Source organism: Notolepis coatsorum (genome assembly GCF_963971535.1).
Source record: "Notolepis coatsorum genome assembly, chromosome: 7".
NCBI classification, from domain to species: domain Eukaryota; kingdom Metazoa; phylum Chordata; class Actinopteri; order Aulopiformes; family Paralepididae; genus Notolepis; species Notolepis coatsorum.
Genome location: NC_140171.1, coordinates 34207789 through 34227753, shown reverse-complemented (window position 1 = coordinate 34227753; position 19965 = coordinate 34207789). Strand labels below are relative to the sequence as shown.

The window sequence follows — 19965 nt, the reverse complement described above, 5'->3', positions numbered from 1 at the left end:
CGCATTGAAAGGATTCATCAGGGGTCATGTCACACTATTTGCCTCCAATTTGCGAAAATCCCGGTCAAAAAAGCTAGAAGGACTGGAATCATTATATGCGGACCTATACGCATCCTTGCAAACTGACTATAATGAACGACTAAACACACAACGTAAGATAGTCAAAAAAGAAATAAACTCCATACTTAAACAACAGTCTGAGTTCTTGATACATAGGACAAGACAAAATTACTATTTTCACGGCTCCAGACCTAGCCATCTATTGGCAATGAAAATACGCTCAAATGATCATTTCTCGGATATCCCCTCGATTAGGACGAGCCAGGGTGCAGTCACTACTGATTCGAAAAAGATCAATGACACTTTTAAAGAGTTTTACTCACAGTTATATAGCTCAGAGGGTAATCTGGATGACTCTAAGTTTGAATCGTTCATTGGCGGGCTTGAGATACCCCACATTTCTGAGGAAGAGGCCAAGGAACTGGGGAGACCGATTACTCTCGTAGAATTGAGGGAGACTATTGTTGAAATGCAGAGGGGTAAGGCACCAGGCTGGGATGGTATTCCACCCGAAGTGTATTTAGCTTTCTGGGACCAACTGGGTCCATTGATGCTCGATATGATCAATTACGCTATCGAACAAGGGGAGTTCTCAAGAGATGTCAATATGGCGTTGATTTCTTTACTTCTCAAGAAGGACAAAGATCCCAATGATTGTGGTAGCTATAGACCCTTGAGTCTTCTCGGGGCCGATTTAAAGGTGTTTGCCAAGGTGCTGGCCCGTCGCCTGCAGAGATTTATGTCTGTATTGGTACACTGCGATCAAACTGGTTTTATCCCGGGGCGTCTGGCTGCAGATAATCTTAGGAGGCTGTTGCATGTAATCGATAACAGTAAAGACAATACAACTCCATCCACAGTTCTGTCTTTGGATGCCATGAAGGCGTTTGACAGACTTGAGTGGTCATACCTGTGGAAGGTACTTGAGGTCATGGGTCTTGGAAAGAGTTTTATTCATATGATTAAAGTCCTGTATGCCTCGCCGTCTGCGATGATACTGACAGGCAAAAACTGTTCCACACTCTTTCCAGTCTCCAGATCTTCTAGACAGGGTTGCCCTCTGAGCCCGGGACTGTTCGCGCTTTCCCTCGAACCTTTGGCCCAATTTATTAGGCAATCGGAGGACATCGTCCCCATAATGGTCAACAATACTCCACACAAAATTGCTCTCTATGCGGATGACCTGCTGATTTTCATGGACGACCCCTCCCGGTCGGCCACAAAATTATTGAGGATAATCGACGACTTTGGTAAATTGTCAGGTTTTAAGATTAACTGGAACAAATCAGCCTGCCTGCCTCTTAATGAACTGGCCAAGGCGGTACGACTACCAGCTGATATCCCCATAGTAGAACATTTTAAATACTTGGGCATAGAGATATTCCCCACGCTGAACCAAACTACTAAGTACAACTTCACGGGTACTTATGATAAAATACGCCAGGATCTAGACAGGTGGTCGTCCCTTCCTAACTCCTTACAAGCCCGGGCTTCCATAATCAAAATGAACATCCTGCCTAGGATAAATTTTATTAGCTCAATGCTCCCCCTGCCCCCTCCAATAGACCACTGGCGCAAGGTACAATCGATGGTATCTAAGTTTGTCTGGAATAACAAACGCCCGAGAATCAAAAGGGCTACTACTCAACGTAGAAAACAAGATGGGGGCCTCGCAATCCCTGATTTTAAACTTTATTTCTGGTCCTTTTCACTGAGACCTCTGATGTGCTGGCTGGACCCTGTAGAGGCTGTATCGTGGCGCTCCTTAGAAGCGGCGGCGGTATCTCCGCTAAGATTGCAGGATGTAGTGTACTCCACTGTCTCTATTTCGAAATGCCGGCTGAGGTATGGACCGATCATAACTCACGTGATCCAAACGTGGCGTAATGTACAGAGGTCGTGTGGGGTTAAATGCCCTTGGCACCTGGACTCTCCAATTTTTAATAACCAGCAATTACTTGTTGGACACAAGCCGGTTAATATTCCTCAATGGCAAAGGAGGGGAGTGCATACTCTGGAGGATATTTATGATAAGAACGGCCTCCGTGCGTTTCAGGACTTAAGAGAATTTTATGATCTTCCCGGCGAGTCCTTCTTTCTTTACCTCCAACTAAGGTCAGCACTGAGGGCGCATGGCGTACCGTGGGCTCAAGCCTTGCACCCACACCCCTTCCTCAGGCTCATAGTGGACAGGACGACATCCAGAGGGTTTGTCTCCGACTTTTATACGCTCTTAATTCAATCCACGTATAAAAATTTATCATTGGATACAATCTGGCGTGTGGATATCCCAGAGTTGGACCCCGAGTTTGACTGGGATGATGTTTGGGCAAATGTGGCATTATCTTCCCGCAACCCCAATCACCAGCAAATTAATTTTAATTATATTCATAGGACCTATCTTACACCTAGGAAGCTATATGCTATGGGACTGATAACCGACTCTCGGTGCACTTTGTGCTCTCAAAAGGCCACCGGCACTTATATGCATATGTATTGGGATTGCCCACCAGTGGCCCGCTTCTGGAGGTCAATAACGGACAAACTTTCAGATCTGTGTGGCTTAACTATCCCATTCACAGCTGTTACGCTACTCCTGAACGATATAACGACACTACCCGCGTCCGTACAACTGAAAAGGGTTGTCCTAGCGGGCGTCACAGCAGCGAAGAAGCTAATAGCAATGAGATGGAAGGAGCCTGAGAAGCTTACAATGATTAACTGGTCCCTAACTCTATTGGATGTGATTTATCTTGAGATATCCACAGCCCGGGTGATTGGGGTGGGGCAGGCTGGAATTGACCTGTGGTTCGCAGCAGCTGAGAAGGTAAAGACCGCAGTGTGCGGCTGAGCGGGGTTGGGGTGCGTGTTCGGGTGAGTCCGGCGGTCTCTTGGGAGGGGGAGGAGGAAATGTTTTTGTCTGTCTTGTCCTTTGTCTTGTCATCTTGAGTTTAGCTGGGGATATTATGGGGGGGCAGCTATTTGACTATTTCTTCACTGTTTGGCCACTTTTACACGGTCTCTGTGAGTCTATGGAACGCCTCTACAGGTTTTTGTTTTTTCATGAAGGTTCATTGCTCTGTTTTCAGGTCGTGTTCCCAAAAAATTGTCCTTGTGGTGGATTGGAGATGTACGTTTTATTAATATAGGGTCACACGGCCGGGAATCGGGGCTGAACACTGGGAAAGACCATTTATTAGATAGTACCCCTTGGAATTAATTTAGAAGGTTGAACTCTGTTTTCTTTTCTCTTGTCTGTATAATTGTTAGTCTGTATTATTATTATTATTGTTTTTGTTATTTTCTTGTGAAGTTCTATGTATTGTGATTGTGGTTAATGTGTTGTCTTGTTTCGTGTGAATAACAATAAAAAAAATTTGATCAAAAAAAAACAATATGTATGTACAATAATATATGTGTGCAAGATTCAAGAGGTTTATTCATCACATACACAAGACATATAGTGAAATGAAGGTGGCCATGCCCGCTTCGATTGTGCAAAAAATACAAATAATAATAGAATAGATAATAAAAAAAATTATGTATGTATAATGTAAATATTTATTATACCATAGGTTTCTGGCTCCAGAAACATTAGTATTTTGTAGTTGTTTGTGTAGATCCTTGTGTATTGAAGGATCATAGCGAGTGACAGTCTGTTTCACAAACGTCTGTGGTTATGAATCGTATTGTGGCATTTGGGACAACGGTGCTCCACATCCTTGGCCCCTTCTATGCAGAATGGAATTAAACAGCAAGGCCAGCACCTAGGCACAGACGAGAGAGAGAGAGAGAGAGAGAGAGAGAGAGAGAGAGAGAGAGAGAGAGAGAGAGAGAGAGAGAGAGAGAGAGAGAGAGAGAGAGAGAGAGAGAGATATTAGTACACCATCAAACAGAAAACCTATTGGTCTGCTGAGGGCCTGTCACACACACACAGCAAAAAACTTTTCAGACTTTCAAACTTATACTGTATATATATACACTGTATGTATGAATGAATGAATGAATGAATGAATGAATGAATGAATGAATGAATGAATGAATGAATGAATGAATGAATGAATGAATGAATGAATGAAAACTTTATTTAACAGATTGCAGGATGGGTACAATACAGTACGGCTCAATACACACAATTGTTAAGGGGATGCAGACCAGAGAAAGACGTTTGTCTTGTTTACATCAGGGTCCCCCATTTTCAATTCATAGTGACATTTATGGCATACACAACATACATGACATCATGACATTTATGGCATAGGGACATACATGACATACTGTACAGGTATATAGTACTGTTACATTTGTGACATATACGATATGCAAATATACAGTACTATTACCCAGAGATCCTAACAGAAAATAATATATACATATGATGGGGAGGAGACTGTACATTAGGAGGGGGTGGGTGGGAGAAAATATATACATACGGTATACACGTATATGCGTGTGTGCATGTTCATATGTCAGGTCAGTGGGAAAATAATAATTTCTTTCTGCAGGCCATTTTAGCAAGCCAGGCCACCAGCCCAATGGCCAGTCCAGGCCTGCTGAGAGGTCTGCCAACTCATCTTCCTTATAGCGCTGTCGCAACTAGAAACCCTGGCCTGACTGAAGAAAATAAGAGAGAGAGAGAGAGAGAGAGAGAGAGAGAGAGAGAGAGAGAGAGAGAGAGAGAGAGAGAGAGAGAGAGAGTGTGTGTGCATGCACTTTGGATCCTCTATGTGTAACTCACCCCATGATCGTCATCGTGCCGCAGAGCACCCAGGTTAACAGGCCGTTTTTGTGGGTAGTTTTCGTGACAACATCGTTCTGGCAGTAGGGACACCTCATTTGTGCCGGTTGATCAGTCGGCTGACACTGGATCACAATCACCTGGGCCACTGGGAGACAGGATCACAAAAAGACACACTTAACACTTTCTTCGCCAGGCTTATGTACATCATTATACCATCCTCTGCCAGCTCTATTTGTCTATGGAGAAGTTCCCCTTCTTTGCAGGGCTATAACTTTTTAAATTGTATTGCTAAATTGACATTACTATGGCCCATTCAACGTCAATTATCTATCGTTCAGGACGTAGGAACGTTATACTTTTTCATTCACATATTCATACTAAAATACGATCTAAAGTATAAATATGTTTTTATCGTTTTCTGCACCATTCTCCAGAACGTGATTTATAGCCCCAAATGCATTATATTGATGATCAAATACAGTTTGATAGCGATCTGCGCAAGAAAAAAAATGTCAAATGGACGTGCTTCTAGAAGTTACTACTTATCATCTGATGTTGACCGGATGGGGGGGGGGGGTCGTTTATAATTCCGTGGCCAACGTTAGATGATTCATCTAGTGTGGGTGATATGATCATTAGAGCAGTTTGTATCGAACACGGTAAAAAAAAACGCTGAAACTCACCGTAGCTTCCTCGTAGCGTTGGGCGATGAGCGTGGAGCAAAAATATTCCTATTATGGGATGTTGAAATATGCGATCCATCTCCAGGTTGTATAATAGTATATACGTCCAAATCATGTTGTTTATCGAGTTATTGGTAACGGATCACTATCCATTGTGTCACGCTCGAGTCCCGGCACCTATAGCGAGTGATTGGACCGAATTTGGATGAGCACCAGTTTCCGTTTCCGGTTTGGGCGATCCGCCGATCGGCCACCAGATGGCGCTCTTGAACCGTTGGAGAGTTGAGAGGGGATCAACAGTAGATCTCAAGTCTCCGGGGGAGAAATATGATTGCGATCACAGATTTTTGAAATATTGATCTCAATGACGTGTTACGGCGTCATTGGCAGAATTAGCATGGCGGGGAATGACGAGTTTAGGCATCCTTGGCGATTAAAGTGTTAATTCACCACAAAAATAAACAGAGTGAATTTGAGTTTAAACTGAGTAAAGTTTGAAACTTCTGACCCGAATGCGTCTATTCGAAGCCCAAACAATTCATGCTTCCGCATTCGAGTTTTGCTCTCTGATTGGCCACTGACCTACGCTAGTCCGAATACACACTGAGGTGGTGTTCAAGGACGACACCGGCATGGTGGTGAACCCACATCACATTTATCTCCTGGTCACGCTAATAAACTAGTAACCTCTTTTCAACGCAATTAATGCCCGCATTGGACCAGAAAGGTGCTACAGAAAGAGTTCATGAACGCAAACAATGAAGTACAGGTGCAGAGAAAGAGCGAGAGAGAAAGAGGGGGAGAGAGAGAAAGAGAAAAAATATAGTCAGGACTCAGGAGTAATGTAAAATATGTGTGCTAATTAGTAAATGGGCTAAAACTCCTATTTAGACTGGTATCGTCTTGTAAGTGTCCCATAGGACCAATATGAACTATGGTTTAACAAAACTGTCGCAAGATTCAAGATTAAATATTAAATTTTTTACCATTATGTAGGCTAACACATGTACAATGGAAATCTTACTCCACATGTGTCAAATTCTAAATACTGGCATTTTCTTCCGGTCCCCAGACTGAATTCACTTATCAATTGTTTTTGGTTGAAGTCCAGCGACAGGTAGATATCAGTAACCCTATAACTGAGGAGGAGGGGGAAAGCACTGTAGAAGGGGATGTAGATGGTGCTGAGGGGGCAGCGTGCCGGTCAGAGAGAAAAGCTGTGGCCAAAAAGCTAGAATGAAATGGCCTAGACAGAGGGCAAATTAAAGGAAAGAATGAGACAGTTAACAGGGATTTGATAATGGTGTTAGATGGGCTTAAAGGAACATTTATGCTCATCCTGGAAACATTCTTATAAACAAGCAGCTAGAGTGAGCTAGCTGCTCCCATGTACATGTCAAAATACTTCCCAAAGGTCAGTGAATACCACGACCACAACACCAGAGGGAGCTCCACAAATCATGTTAAACCCAGATTCGGCTCAAACAAGGGACTAAACATGTTTCGCAATTATGCCACATCAATGTGGAACGCCCTACCCACGGCTGTAAAGGAATGTGAATCACTACCCACTTTCAAAACCACTCTCAAAGAGCACCTACGGGAGACTTCAATTCGAAACTGGCCCCTGTAAATGTCCTAACCCAACCCCCTCCAATGTACAGTAAATGTCCTAACCCAATAATACACGAGACCCTCTTCTTGGGACCAAGTAAGGTTTAGTCGATAATCCAATGTACAGTTACCCCCCCCCCCCCCCCCCACCCCGCCTACCCAACCACCTCCAATGTATAGTCCCCCCCCCCACCCCACCTACCCAACCTCCTCCAATGTACAGTTTCTTCGTCAAATGTATATACTCTCTTTTTTAGACTCTTTTTGTATCACAAACAGTACTGTATTTGTAAATCTGGTATGTCATAAATGTATAGATGTAGCAGTATTGTCTATCTGTATGTCATGTATGTCATGATGAATTGAAAATGGGGGACCCTGATGTAAACAAGACGAAAGTCTTTCTCTGGTCTGCATCCTGTATTGTACCCATTCTGCAACCTGTTAATAAAATGTTCAATCAATCAATGAACATTCTACTGGATGCTGAAAGAGTGAGTACAACTCTGTTTTAAATCTCACAGCTTGTATAACTTGGCTGAAACGGGTGTGTTCTACCTGGTTTCAACTTCTGACATTTGCCATTGTTTTGCTAATTTGACGATAGTGTGTGTGTGTGTGTGTGTGTGTGTGTGTGTGTGTGTGTGTGTGTGTGTGTGTGTGTGTGTGCGCGTGCGTGTGTGTGTGTGTGTGTGTGTGTGTGTGTGTGTGTGTGTGTGTGTGTGTGTGTGTGTGTGTGTGTGCGCGTGCGTGTGCGTGTGCGTGTGCGTGTGTGTGTGTGTGTGTGTGTGTGTGTGTGTGAGAGAGACTAACCAGGAACGTTTGTAGGTCCTTGAACGACATAATGGACAACTTCAGCCTGTGGGGCTGAAAAAGAGACAGTCAAACCAAGAAAGACAAACCATAACAATATAAGTATAGAATACAACACAAAACAATACATGCTGTTGCTGCTGGTGTCTGACCTGTTGAATGGACAGCTGCTGCTGTCTGATCCATCTTACGGGCCGGCAGGGGAGGGCAGACTGCTGGTGTCTGACCTGTTTGATAGGGAGGGTAGGCTGCTGGTGTCTGACCTGTTTGATAGGGAGCCAAGGGAGGGTAGACTGCTGGTGTCTGACCTGTTTGATAGGGAGGGTAGGCTGCTGGTGTCTGACCTGTTTGATAGGGAGGGTAGGCTGCTGGTGTCTGACCTGTTGGATAGGGAGGGTAGGCTGCCCAATCATTCAGAGGGGGGCCAGGGTATGGGGGGGGGTTCACGAGGGGGCCCTGATCCTTCTCCATACTGCCTGGAAGGAAGGAAGGAAGGACAGAGAGAAGGTGAGACAGAGAAAATGGAAAGAGAGAGAGGAAGAGAGAGAATGCAAAATATAAAACAATATACGACATGTAAAACAATATCTAATTATAAAGGAATGTAAATGACATTTACATTTAGTCATTTAGCTGACGCTTTTATCCAAAGCGAAGTTCTGTACGACAAGTCATCAGGAAGGGTACAACTCTATCAGCTGAGTAACAATGTTCATCAAAGTGTTGAGTGCTACAGTGTAGGTTCGTTTATTAGGACAGATAATGGTTGAAGAAGTGCGTCTTTAGTCGACGGCGAAAGATTGGACGGGTTTCGGCTGTCCTAACTGAGGTGGGTAGTTCATTCCACCATTGTGGGGCAAGGACTGAGAATAGGCGACTTCTCTTTGATGACCCTCCCGGAGCTTGGATAGGAGTAGGCCAGAAGATGCAGAGCGTAGGGGTCTTGAGGGTGTGTAGTTAAAGACCATTGACCGGAGGTAGGCGGGAGCGGTTCTCTTTGCCACACGGTAGCCTATGCCAGGTCGAGGGCCTTGAAGCGGATTTGTGCAGCAATGGGGAGCCAGTGCAGTAAAGACTAGAGATTTACTACAGATATGTATACTGTCATGGTATTTCTGTAGTGGAATAGTATGGTATTCGTCTGGTTTTACAATAGAAATGATTATATTTCTATAGTGATTCACTACATTAATATTTATATAGTAATTTGTGCATACAAAAAACAACAAATACAACACAGCCATACTATATTTTCCCTACAGTTCATGGGGCAGGTCACAGTAACAGACTAGGCTTCTAAGCATCGTTCACCACATAACACTGATGCAGTAATAGTGCAGAGTGAACCAATGGCCATAAACTGAGGATAAGCAAATATATAGATACAAAAAGAACAGGACAGATAAACACAATATCCACGCCATTATCACTGTACTATATTTTTGTGTTATATATTATATGGTAGTATAAAATGTATTATATTTTAATGCTACTTTAACATTGTTTTATGTCTCTCTTTTGTGCTATTTCTATTGTTTTTTATTCTACCATCTACCATCGCTGCTGTAACGTTGAGGAACCAAGCTCAAATATTTTCACTCTCCTCTACTTGTATATGAACATGATAATGTGACTATAAAGAATCTGAATCTTCTGGAACCGTTTCGAGGGCAAGAAATAATGCCACGGAGGGCTGCATTTTCCCTACAGGCCCTACTTTCAGACAGCCCTGTTTGACCAGTGCTTGAAACAATGACAAAACTCTTTTGAAATTCTTTGCGCATGGGGATGAGCAGGTTTGGTGACATATTCTTCAGGGTGCCTCAATCAGTTGTGTTTGCTTTGGGACCACTTGTATTGCCGGCTGACTGTTACTGAACTGGTATTATTAGCACAACAATGACCAACAAACCTGTCAAAGTTTTCTGGTATGAGGAAATGCAGTATGTTGACATAAGCACTCCTTCCATAGATTGTATGTACGGCCTATGCGTTTTCATTCCTGCATACTTGTGTTCCGTTCTACCTCCTTGTATGCCATCAATCAGGTCCTAGTTACCCCAAACAACAAACATCATATCAGATGTTACAAATAAGAATAGTAATAGAAATACTTGTTGCCAGGTCAGTTAGTGAGCTCCAGTATGTTCATTTGAATAGGGCTTTATAACACATTTTAATAATAATAATACATTTTATTTGGTGACGCCTTTCACGACACCCAAGGTCACCTTACAGATCATAAAAACAAAACAAACAACACGAAGTCTAAAACAGTGAAGTTAAAAAATCAAAATAAACAAACAGCAGGGGGTATAGGACAGTGACACAGGTTATATTATAGTGAATATGCGAGTTTGAACAGATGGGTTTTCAGTTGTGATTTAAATGATGATAGTGAGTCAGACTCTCTATCTGGGAGAGTCTGGGAGCCGAGCAGCTGAAAGCTGTGAAGCTAATGAAAGACCCTCACCACCCCAACAACAGCCTGTTCAAGCTGCTGCGGTCAGGCAAACGCCTGCGAACACCAACAACTAGGACAGAGAGACTTCGGCTCAACTTCTTCCCCCAGGCCACCAGAGCCTTGAACACTGAACTCTCCACACACAAGCACACATGAGCACACACACAACACACGCTCACACACTAGCAGCCACTTTAACATGAGCACACACACACTCATGCTGCACACGCTCACACTGATGGTCACTTTACAAAAGGAAAAGTCACTTTAAAAATAGTATAGTATAACATAAAGACCCAGTGCCTCATCCGTAGCTAACAGTGTATTGCACTATCACAGGACCTAGCATGTCTTACCATGCTCTGTAAAAACTCATGTACATATACCGATATGCCCTACTTTGATTACTTGTATTATTGCACAATTATTGGATTATTATTATATTATTATTATTGTATTATGCACAATCGCTGCGGGCAAGACCCCCCGCATTTCACTGTATACTTGTATGCCGTGACAAATAAAACTCTTGACTTGAAAAGCTTGGGCACCCATGGTGCTGAGGCGTGAGCTGGGGATGGATAGGAGTCCAGTAGAGGATGCGCTGAGGGTGCGGGAGGGAGTGTATTCCTGGAGGTCAGTGATGTAGATGGGGGCTGGATTGCGGAGGGCTTTGAAGGTGAGTAGGAGGTTTTTGAAGTCGATCCGGTAGTGCACAGGGAGCCAGTGTAATTGAATGAGGACGGGGGTGATGTGGTCGGATGAGTTGGTGCGGGTGATGATCATGGCAGCAGAGTTTTGTATAATTTGTAGTCTGTTGAGGAGTTTTGTGGGAAGGCCGGTGAGGAGAGTGTTGCAGTAATCGATCCGGGATGTGACGAATATATCAGACCAGTAAGTAATTTGTTTATCAGAACCACTGCAGCATTCCACTGGTGATGAGCAGGTCGTCTTGGAAGACTTCTCTCACTGATGAGCCTCGATTACTCTTTACTCATGGTTTCTGTGAATTTGTCAAGTAAACGCTGCCCTACTGTACAACCCAGGATAGGTTGAATCTCTCAGCACAAAAGAGGAAGTTCAACAAAACGACAAAAACATTTGTCATTTTCACTAACCAGATTCTCTCTCCAAAAAGTATACCGGTAACTAACTTACAACCCCCCCCCCCCCCCCCCCCCCACTGGGGAAAGAGCAGTCCTCTAACTCTTACTCTTTACTGAATACTTTGACAATATCCTCACCCCCACATCCATGCATCAACAGCACAGTTGATCTTTACCCCATGCAGCCGAAAGCAGAGCTAGAGTCACTTACCTTGATGAAGAGTCCTGGAGGGAGGATGTGTGGGAGAGAGTCAAGTACAGCTGCTTCCCCCTGATGTTGGAGAAGAACTGAGAGAGAGAGAGAGAGAGGAAGAGAGTTCTTAGCTTATAGAAGAAGGTGGGGCAACGTTGATGGGTGTGGGCAAGCTACAGTATAGAACACGTCCGACTGGTTACGCCAACCCTCATTATTTCCGTTGGTTGACTCATTGGTTGTTATGGTCTTATATGATATTAGATAGCCTTATTAACTGGAAAACAATAAGCCCATCTAGGGCATCGCTAAAGTAGCCAATAGTTTATACAATAGCTTGTATTCTATAGTAAACACCAGATTGACAATGAATGGTGTATGATGATAGAATAATGGGGGGAAGGCTATTTTTCATTTCTTGATTAATTCAGTTAATTTGACAGGTCCAATTGAAGAGTTGGTAAATACTTTTGAAAGAAAATATTTCTGTGCAGTGGTAGAGTACTGTAGGTAAAACACTGTGCAATGGTAGAGTACTGTAGGTAAAACACTGTGCAATGGTAGAGTACTGTAGGTAAAACACTGTGCAACAGTAGAGTACTTTACATAAAACACTGCAATAATAGAGTACTGTAGGTAAATCACTGTGCAGTAGTAGAGTACTGTAGGTAACACACTGTGCAGTGGTAGAGTACTGTAGGTAAAACACTGTGCGCAGTGGTAGAGTACTGTAGGTAAAACACTTTGCAGTAGTAGAGTACTGTAGGTAAAACACTGTGCAGTAGAGTACTGTAGGTAAAACACTGTGCAGTAGTAGAGTACTGTAGGTAAAACACTGTGCAGTAGTAGAGTACTGTAGGTAAAACACTGTGCAGTGGTAGAGTACTGTAGGTAACACACTGTGCAGTGGTAGAGTACTGTAGGTAACACACTGTGCAGTGGTAGAGTACTGTAGGTAAAACACTGTGCGCAGTGGTAGAGTACTGTAGGTAAAACACTGTGCAGTGGTAGAGTACTGTAGGTAAAACACTGTGCAGTGGTAGAGTACTGTAGGTAAAACACTGTGCAGTGGTAGAGTACTGTAGGTAAAACACTGTGCAGTGGTAGAGTATTGTAGGTAAAACACTGTGCAGTAGTAGAGTACTGTAGGTAAAACACTGTGCAGTGGTAGAGTACTGTAGGTAACACACTGTGCAGTAGTAGAGTACTGTAGGTAAAACACTGTGCAGTGGTAGAGTATTGTAGGTAAAACACTGTGCAGTGGTAGAGTACTGTAGGTAACACACTGTGCAACGGTATTGTAGGTAAAATGTCAAATATTACTGTTCCACTGCTATTTTTTCTTGTTTAGGGCTGTCAAAGTTAGCGCGTTAATAGCGCATTATCACTAAATAAATGTTGTCATTCAATTATGCCAGTTCATATCAAGAAAAAGAAATGTTATTTTGGTGACACTTCTTCAGACAAACATATATATATTTTTTTATTAACTTTTTCTCCCTTCTTTTTTCCGATTTTCTCCCATCCCAATGTTAATCGTTATGCCAATTCCCACTCCCCTTCCTGGTCGTTGTGCACTCTACCCCCTACCATCGGTCTGGGAGGGTGGAGACTATCACATGCTTCCTCCGACACATGTAGCCAGCCCACCGCTTCTTTTCACCTGCAGCGCGGACTCTCACTGGGAGAGTGTAATGTGTGGAAGGTCACACTACCTCTCCCAGATCCTTCCCTTGCTGTGCAGGCGCCCCGACCGAACTGTAGGAGTCGCTGTTTACAACGACCAGGACCCACCCACGCCGGCTTCCCACCCGCTAACACTGCCAATTGTGTTAGTATGGACGGTCGGCCAAGCCGGAGGCACCACAGCCGGATTCGATCCCACTGGCTCTGTGGTGGTAGACAGACGCTTAGTCCGCTGCGCTACCCGGCCACAGACAAACATTTCTGAGTACATTTTAATTACTGACATGCATTTCTTGTTGTCTGTTCCCCAATATGCCCAGACAATGAAAATAACCTCTCACATTGTACTGTACTGTGAATTGAGAACATCAGTTTTACTGTACAAAAGTATATTAGTCTGTAAAAGGTAGTCTGGCAAGAGATTAACATTGGACTCTATTCAGTTGGATTTGTGACACTGTTTTGATTCCACATAATAGAAGGGGATGTTTTTGTGGCCCTTTATGTGTCTGTTGCGATGCATTGAGGTCCTTCGTTTGGTTTTAATGCTTAAAAAACAGGGGGTGTTTTAGTGAACCTTTATAACAGTAAAGTTGGACACTACACTGTGTGAGTACTCATATTACTGAGTAATCCTACATTTAGCAGGTGACGTCAATATGGCCATCTGTTGTTGGGCTTTGCCATAATGCCAATGCAGTACCTTTGTTTTTCTGGATTAAATATTTTAATTCATTGACAGCCCTAGTTTTGTTACATATAGGGAACACCCCCAGATGCTCAGCTGAACACAAAAACCTCCCAATCCACAGCACGGCCTCCATTGTTGGAAGTGGGAGAGAGATGGGAAGAAGGCTGGTATCAACTGGCGCTTAAATCATCCATGTTAGCCAATCTGTCAACAGCAATCCGATCATCTGAGCCAATCAGGGAGAATGCCACCTGCAGCTCATCACAGACACACACACACTGGGGAGGGGGGCTGTTAACTATAGAGACACACGAACACTTTGTACACATAAAACACATCATTATCAAGTGTTAGAATTGCTAAGATACTAGTGTTGGTTGTTCATGGTATGTGGTGAAAGCTGAACATTTATTAAACTTGATTGATACTTAAGGAGCATTTCACCAAAATACAATGCTGATTTATTTAGCACATAATCTCACACACATCCAAAACCTCTCCTTGTGAATCCTTGTGTTGTGTTAATTGCAGCTCAATTAAATGATAAGGTAACAGTCCCAGTCCTTATAAGAGAAAGTATTGCTATTTTTTTCATCTACATAATTTCATGGAGCTGTAATTAACGTTAGGTTATGACTATAACCAAGTTCTGTTAACACTAGTGAACGCTCAGCGTCTCATGCATATATCTCGCTTCAGCATATATACACTGAATAAATTTCAAAATGTACCTTTAAATGCCAGCATTCATCTGGCCACACCCCCATCCGCTTACCTATATAAGCAGGGGTGGTGCCACACACTCATCTCCTTCCCAACAAATTTCACCACAATGAAAAATCAAGGGCCGCAGCGGCGTCTAGACACTGAGCGTTCACTAGTGTTAACAGAACATGGTTATAGTCATAACCTAACGTTCTGTATCACACTAGCTCACGCTCAGCGTCTCATGCATAATAGGAGCTGAGCGGGAGCTAGAAGCTCGACAAATGTACCCTGCTGAGGCCCCCCACAACCATCAGATCAGGGAGGACCGAGCCCCCCCGACCCCCCCTAATGGAGGGCACCCCCCCTATTGAGGGCTTCACGGGAGGGCGATGGACCCGACCATGCGAAAAGGCACTCAAGCAACTCAACGCATAGGGTGAGCAGACCGTGGCTTGACCCCACGACTACACACACACGCACAACCCGCATGCCACCCCGGGAACAAACGGAGGGAAAAACCTCGTTACTGCCCCCAGAATCACGGGGTCAAGGGTAAACCCAACCCCGTGGCAAGGCCGTAGCAGCGGAGCGCGAAGGAAGACCCAGACCCACCAAAGGGACTGGACCCCCTGGAACGGGGGCCCGGAGAAGTCCATGATGCCAGCATCAAGACCCCACCAGGTGGGCACTTAGTGACCCCGCCCCCCACATCGCCAGCGTATTCGGACAAAGGCCCCTCAGCCGAGCGGGCCCTGTCCCCCCAATAGTACACCGCCTGGCACACTGACCCTGCAGAACAGGCAGTCAGCATGGCCGTAAGCACACAAAAAAGGTTAACCAACGGAAGCAGGCAGCGCACCGGGGAAAAACCAGGCAACAGGCTATTAACCCTAGCCTGGAGACTGCGGACGAGACAGGCGCCAGAGGGGACAGCTGAACACAGCCGCCCCGGCGGAAGGGGCGTAAGCTGGCGGTGTTGCATGACCAAGCCTCCATTTAAAAAAAACCCACCCAGAGGGGTTGAGGCAGAGAAGGCTGACACGATTGGCAGACATCATGAACGTGCAGGGGCACCCTCAAACGGTGAACCCGGGAGTTGACACTGCTCCAACACACCAGGGAATCAACCACCTTGGTGTTACCCAATGCGGTGGTTGTTCCTATAACCCCTCAAGAAAAAACTCCAAAACACACCTGCGGGTATACACCGGCTATACCGCAGTACAAGTGTTTCAGTTTTTCAAAAAAGGGTTAACCCAGGTCTACGGGTCGACGAAACATTACTTCGGACCGGGCCCGGCGATACGGGAAGCACAGGGTCACCAGAGGAGGTCAAAGACCACCCCAACAGGCCCCTCTTCGCCATGCGTGAGAGAGGAGCGAAAAAGAATGGAGAACCAGCCCCAAGCACACCGTACTTGGTATTCCCAGGCGGTCTCCCAACCAAGTACTAACCAGGACCAACCTGTGTAGCGGCCGAGATCTGACGAGATCGAGCGTGTACAGGTTGGCATGGCTGTAAGCCATTACGACAGTGCTGAGTAAAAAACGTACCCAACAGGGTCTCCATAGTGCTTAACCCTGTGACACCCGGACCAACCTGGCATTTTTCCCCCTGAAAAAAGCCCAAGTCCCTCAGGGTACCAGAACAGCAGATCTGCATCCCCGGCGGACAACGGGTTCAACTGATCCGGACCAGCGTGACCAGAACCAGTCCCGTGCCCTAACCACGCCGACATGCCTACTCCAGGAGAAAGGGCAGATATGCGTGTTGATCTTAAACATGAAAAGAAGGCGCCACCCAGACGTTCGGGCGAACCGCGCCCGGTGGCCCACCCCCAGGGCGTGAGACCCCTCTACATATGTTCAGATCCATTCCGTCATCATCCCCCAGACATGAACGAGAATCCGTCGATAACAAAAACCAGGTTGTTGGATTTGGTCGTCGGAAGAGGAAAAACCTCCATCCCAGTTGCTTTATAAAAACGCCGTTTTAACCTCAAGCAACCAAGGCGTGCCAGTCAGTCGCCTGTTTACAGAACACCCCGAGCTAGCACTATACGTGCGTCGGGACACACCCACATCAATGAACAGGCTATTTAGACCTGTCATTGAATCCCCAAGGCGCCATGGGGAACGACAAGAGGGGTGTGACACTTCCTAACTCCAACTCTTTTTAGTAGAAAAGAAGGAAGCACCAACAGTATGTATCCCAGTCTACACAGCCGGGGGTAAAAAAAATTCACATTTTTACATCCCACCACCCTCCCATAGGAAGGAGACGGGAATCCCCAGAGAGACTTCCCACGCGAGCTGTACAGATTGAAAAGAATATATTGCACCTTGAGCCATGTAAAAAATTGGATTTTAGGGCTCTCCGGGGAGGAGGCACTGAACCCATACACACTCAATAATCGAATTGAATCGAATACATACACAATAGAGTAGGACTCCTTCTAGAGGGTCCACTCACCTTGACAATCTGAGGAGGAGGCTCTGTACTCTGAAGGAGGCTCCCTCACATGGAAGGAGGAGTCCCAACTCACAGAAGGCCCGAATAGGAGCTTGGTGAGGAGGAGCCCTGACCACCCCCCGAAACAGATCCATCACATGGACCTGAACAGCACACGGAAGTCCTACCAACAGAGACGCGCACGGTGACGTACTCTATGGCGGGGGAATTTCTGCGGTGCACACGCCCAATATTCCAGGCCGTGTGACCAGGAAACTCCCTCCCCCCCCCCCCTCACCCTGTAACGTGCCGAACCGCAACGTGACAGGAACCTTGAAGGACAGGTGGGTTTACCCCTGACCAACAGAAAAAAGGGGAAGGAAAGGTTACCAGTTCACCCCTTTACGACCCCACACCCATGATACGATGTAATGACAAAAAGAGAATATGACACAGTCATAGTCAGCTCTATGAAGCGTCTGACAGCTTCACACAGCGCATGAGCTAACCTGCTATCTGATTTTTACTAAGGAAAAAAACACAGAATAGAGAGGGCTCTCTAAGAGCCCCGGTCCAACTCACACATGTGCTTCTGTGGCCAGTCCAACCCAGTTGTAGGTCACATGACACACACAACCAATCATCACCTACAAAAAATGGCAAAAACACTCTACAGAGGAACGCCGTTTTTCATAATGAGAGAATACATAATTCTCGATTAGTATCGGCCACAGGCCTTGCTAAGCACACACGAAAGCGACCAAACAATCTTTTCTTTTAGGAAAATAAAGTTTCTCCAGCAGTCTTAGCACAACCTCAGCAATCAAGCTAAGGGTTACATCGCATCCCTACCACACAGTGACACAATGTAGTGCAACAACATGTCCACTCTGATAGGAGGATGAAGAAGTCCCCAGGGAACCGGGGGGAAACACAATCCTCCTACTTTACCCTTAATACGGCCAGTTAAAACAGGAAAACCTGTTAATATGTGAACACACTGTTCATTGTCATTACAGGCTGAGAAAAGAACATTCTTTACTCATTTGTCACTAAGCATAGCTTTATAGGTTAGTTAACCCCCTTAGTTGTGAGTACACGGTACATATAAACACACATGATGTTTCTCAACACAACAAACCAGATCATTTTCACATCTGAAACAACAACCCGATTTGCACAGAGAAGCTAAATACCTAGTGACAAGACAATTCACACACAACTCGCGTCGTATCCTAAATGTAGTGCAGTAACACTCGTTTTGGAAAACATCGTTATTTACAAAACATTTAGAAGGGAAAGCCAGAAGAAGTGTACAAGGTCTGGTCAGACCTGGCCTACCCGGAGCGTAGATCAACGAAGTGCAGTCTCAAGACACCGTAGAAAACACAGCCGTCCTGTGTTGTTCGATCTGGGCAGCGTCGCCGCTCCAACCCGTCGCTACGGTCCCCTTTGTTGACGCAGGCTTTGCCGTCCTGGCCCAGGGCAGGTTCGACGAACATCCTCTGTCAAAGATGACGTCGTAGTCAAGAGTGTTTAAAACATGTTATAATCAAAGCACGTTCAACAGAGTAGCATTAAGCTAACGGCCGCTCCAACCGTCGGTCGCTACTGCCCCTGCCCGCGAGACGCCGAGCAAACGGCGCACGCGACCAGAGGGGAGCTCGCGGCGGCGCGCGAGGAGCCGGAACCACCCCGCGCTGGGCCTTGGCCGATAGCAGCAAGCTAACGTTTCCTAGTGATCACAGCAGGCTAGCGCCGCAGCTAACAGCTGACTGGCTAACAGTAGGCCCAACCTAGTAGGCCACGCAGTGATCACAGCAGGCTAACGCCGCAGCTAACAGCTGACTGGCTAACCGTAAGCTAAGCAGCTATCACCTGAACTTGTACACAATGATATAACACTCACCCAGACAGGCCGCCGTTCTGAAACCCTCCTCACTTTTTAAGAGAAAAGAGAAACAAGATGTTAACACAGTTTTACAACAGTGATTTTACCAACACCCGACGGAGCCAGCACAATACCCAACTGGCCTGTGTAGCTGACTTTGAACACAGATCTTCCGCTAAAGAACATCTATGCCCATATCTCCTCGTGAGGGAATACTCTCATTTGGCTATGAAAGATGGGGCCTTAACACGGTGACAGAGAGATATCCACTCGTCCAGAAAACACAGGGATCACCAGTGTTAATGGTCGTGGCCCACTAGTCAAACTATAATGGGCTTCAGATCAAGGTCTTCCGCTGCTGCCCAAGAGGCTGAACCAAAAGACCTTAAACTGGGGCCGGTGTTCGTAAACATTGTCAGTTAGCCCCCATAGCACTAACAGTGGAGCCGCAAGCAAACAGTACTCACCCAACCTGAAACCCACCGCTTCTCACAACAGCGGCGCGTCCTACAGTTCAGCTGTGTCCTGAAAGGTTTCACCCCAACCAACACAGCAAGGAACTGCAGTTGAGAGGCATGCAGCGGCGTGCAATACGAAAAACCGGTGGAGGATTTTTAGAATGATCACCATCTTCCAGACACTCCAGTGACGAAGACAATATCGCCGTATTTTCTCGAAAATAGTGAGAGAGAAAATAAAGATATGATGTCAACGTATCTCCTTGTTCTTCCTTTCCTCGTAAACATTGCTTTTCCAGCTAATATTTTTCTCCACGTCAAGTGGGCATATAGCAACACGTTGCTTGTGATGAAATTTGAGAAGGAGATGAGTGTGTGGCACCACCCCTGCTTATATAGGTAAGC

The 19965-nt window shown here is 45.4% G+C and overlaps 1 protein-coding gene across 1 annotated transcript; it reads right to left on the bottom strand.

Annotated features, from left to right (window-relative positions):
- Nucleotides 1-3486: 3486 nt before the first annotated feature.
- Nucleotides 3487-11769, bottom strand: LOC311232033 (uncharacterized protein). The gene is made up of 5 exons (XM_084318699.1): nucleotides 11693-11769; nucleotides 8064-8387; nucleotides 7912-7965; nucleotides 4799-4946; nucleotides 3487-3827 (listed from the first exon to the last, which is right to left on the bottom strand). Exons 2-5 carry the CDS (start codon nucleotides 8380-8382, stop codon nucleotides 3722-3724), a joined length of 627 nt encoding a protein of 208 aa, XP_084174825.1. The 5' UTR covers nucleotides 8383-8387; nucleotides 11693-11769; the 3' UTR covers nucleotides 3487-3721.
- Nucleotides 11770-19965: the final 8196 nt, after the last annotated feature.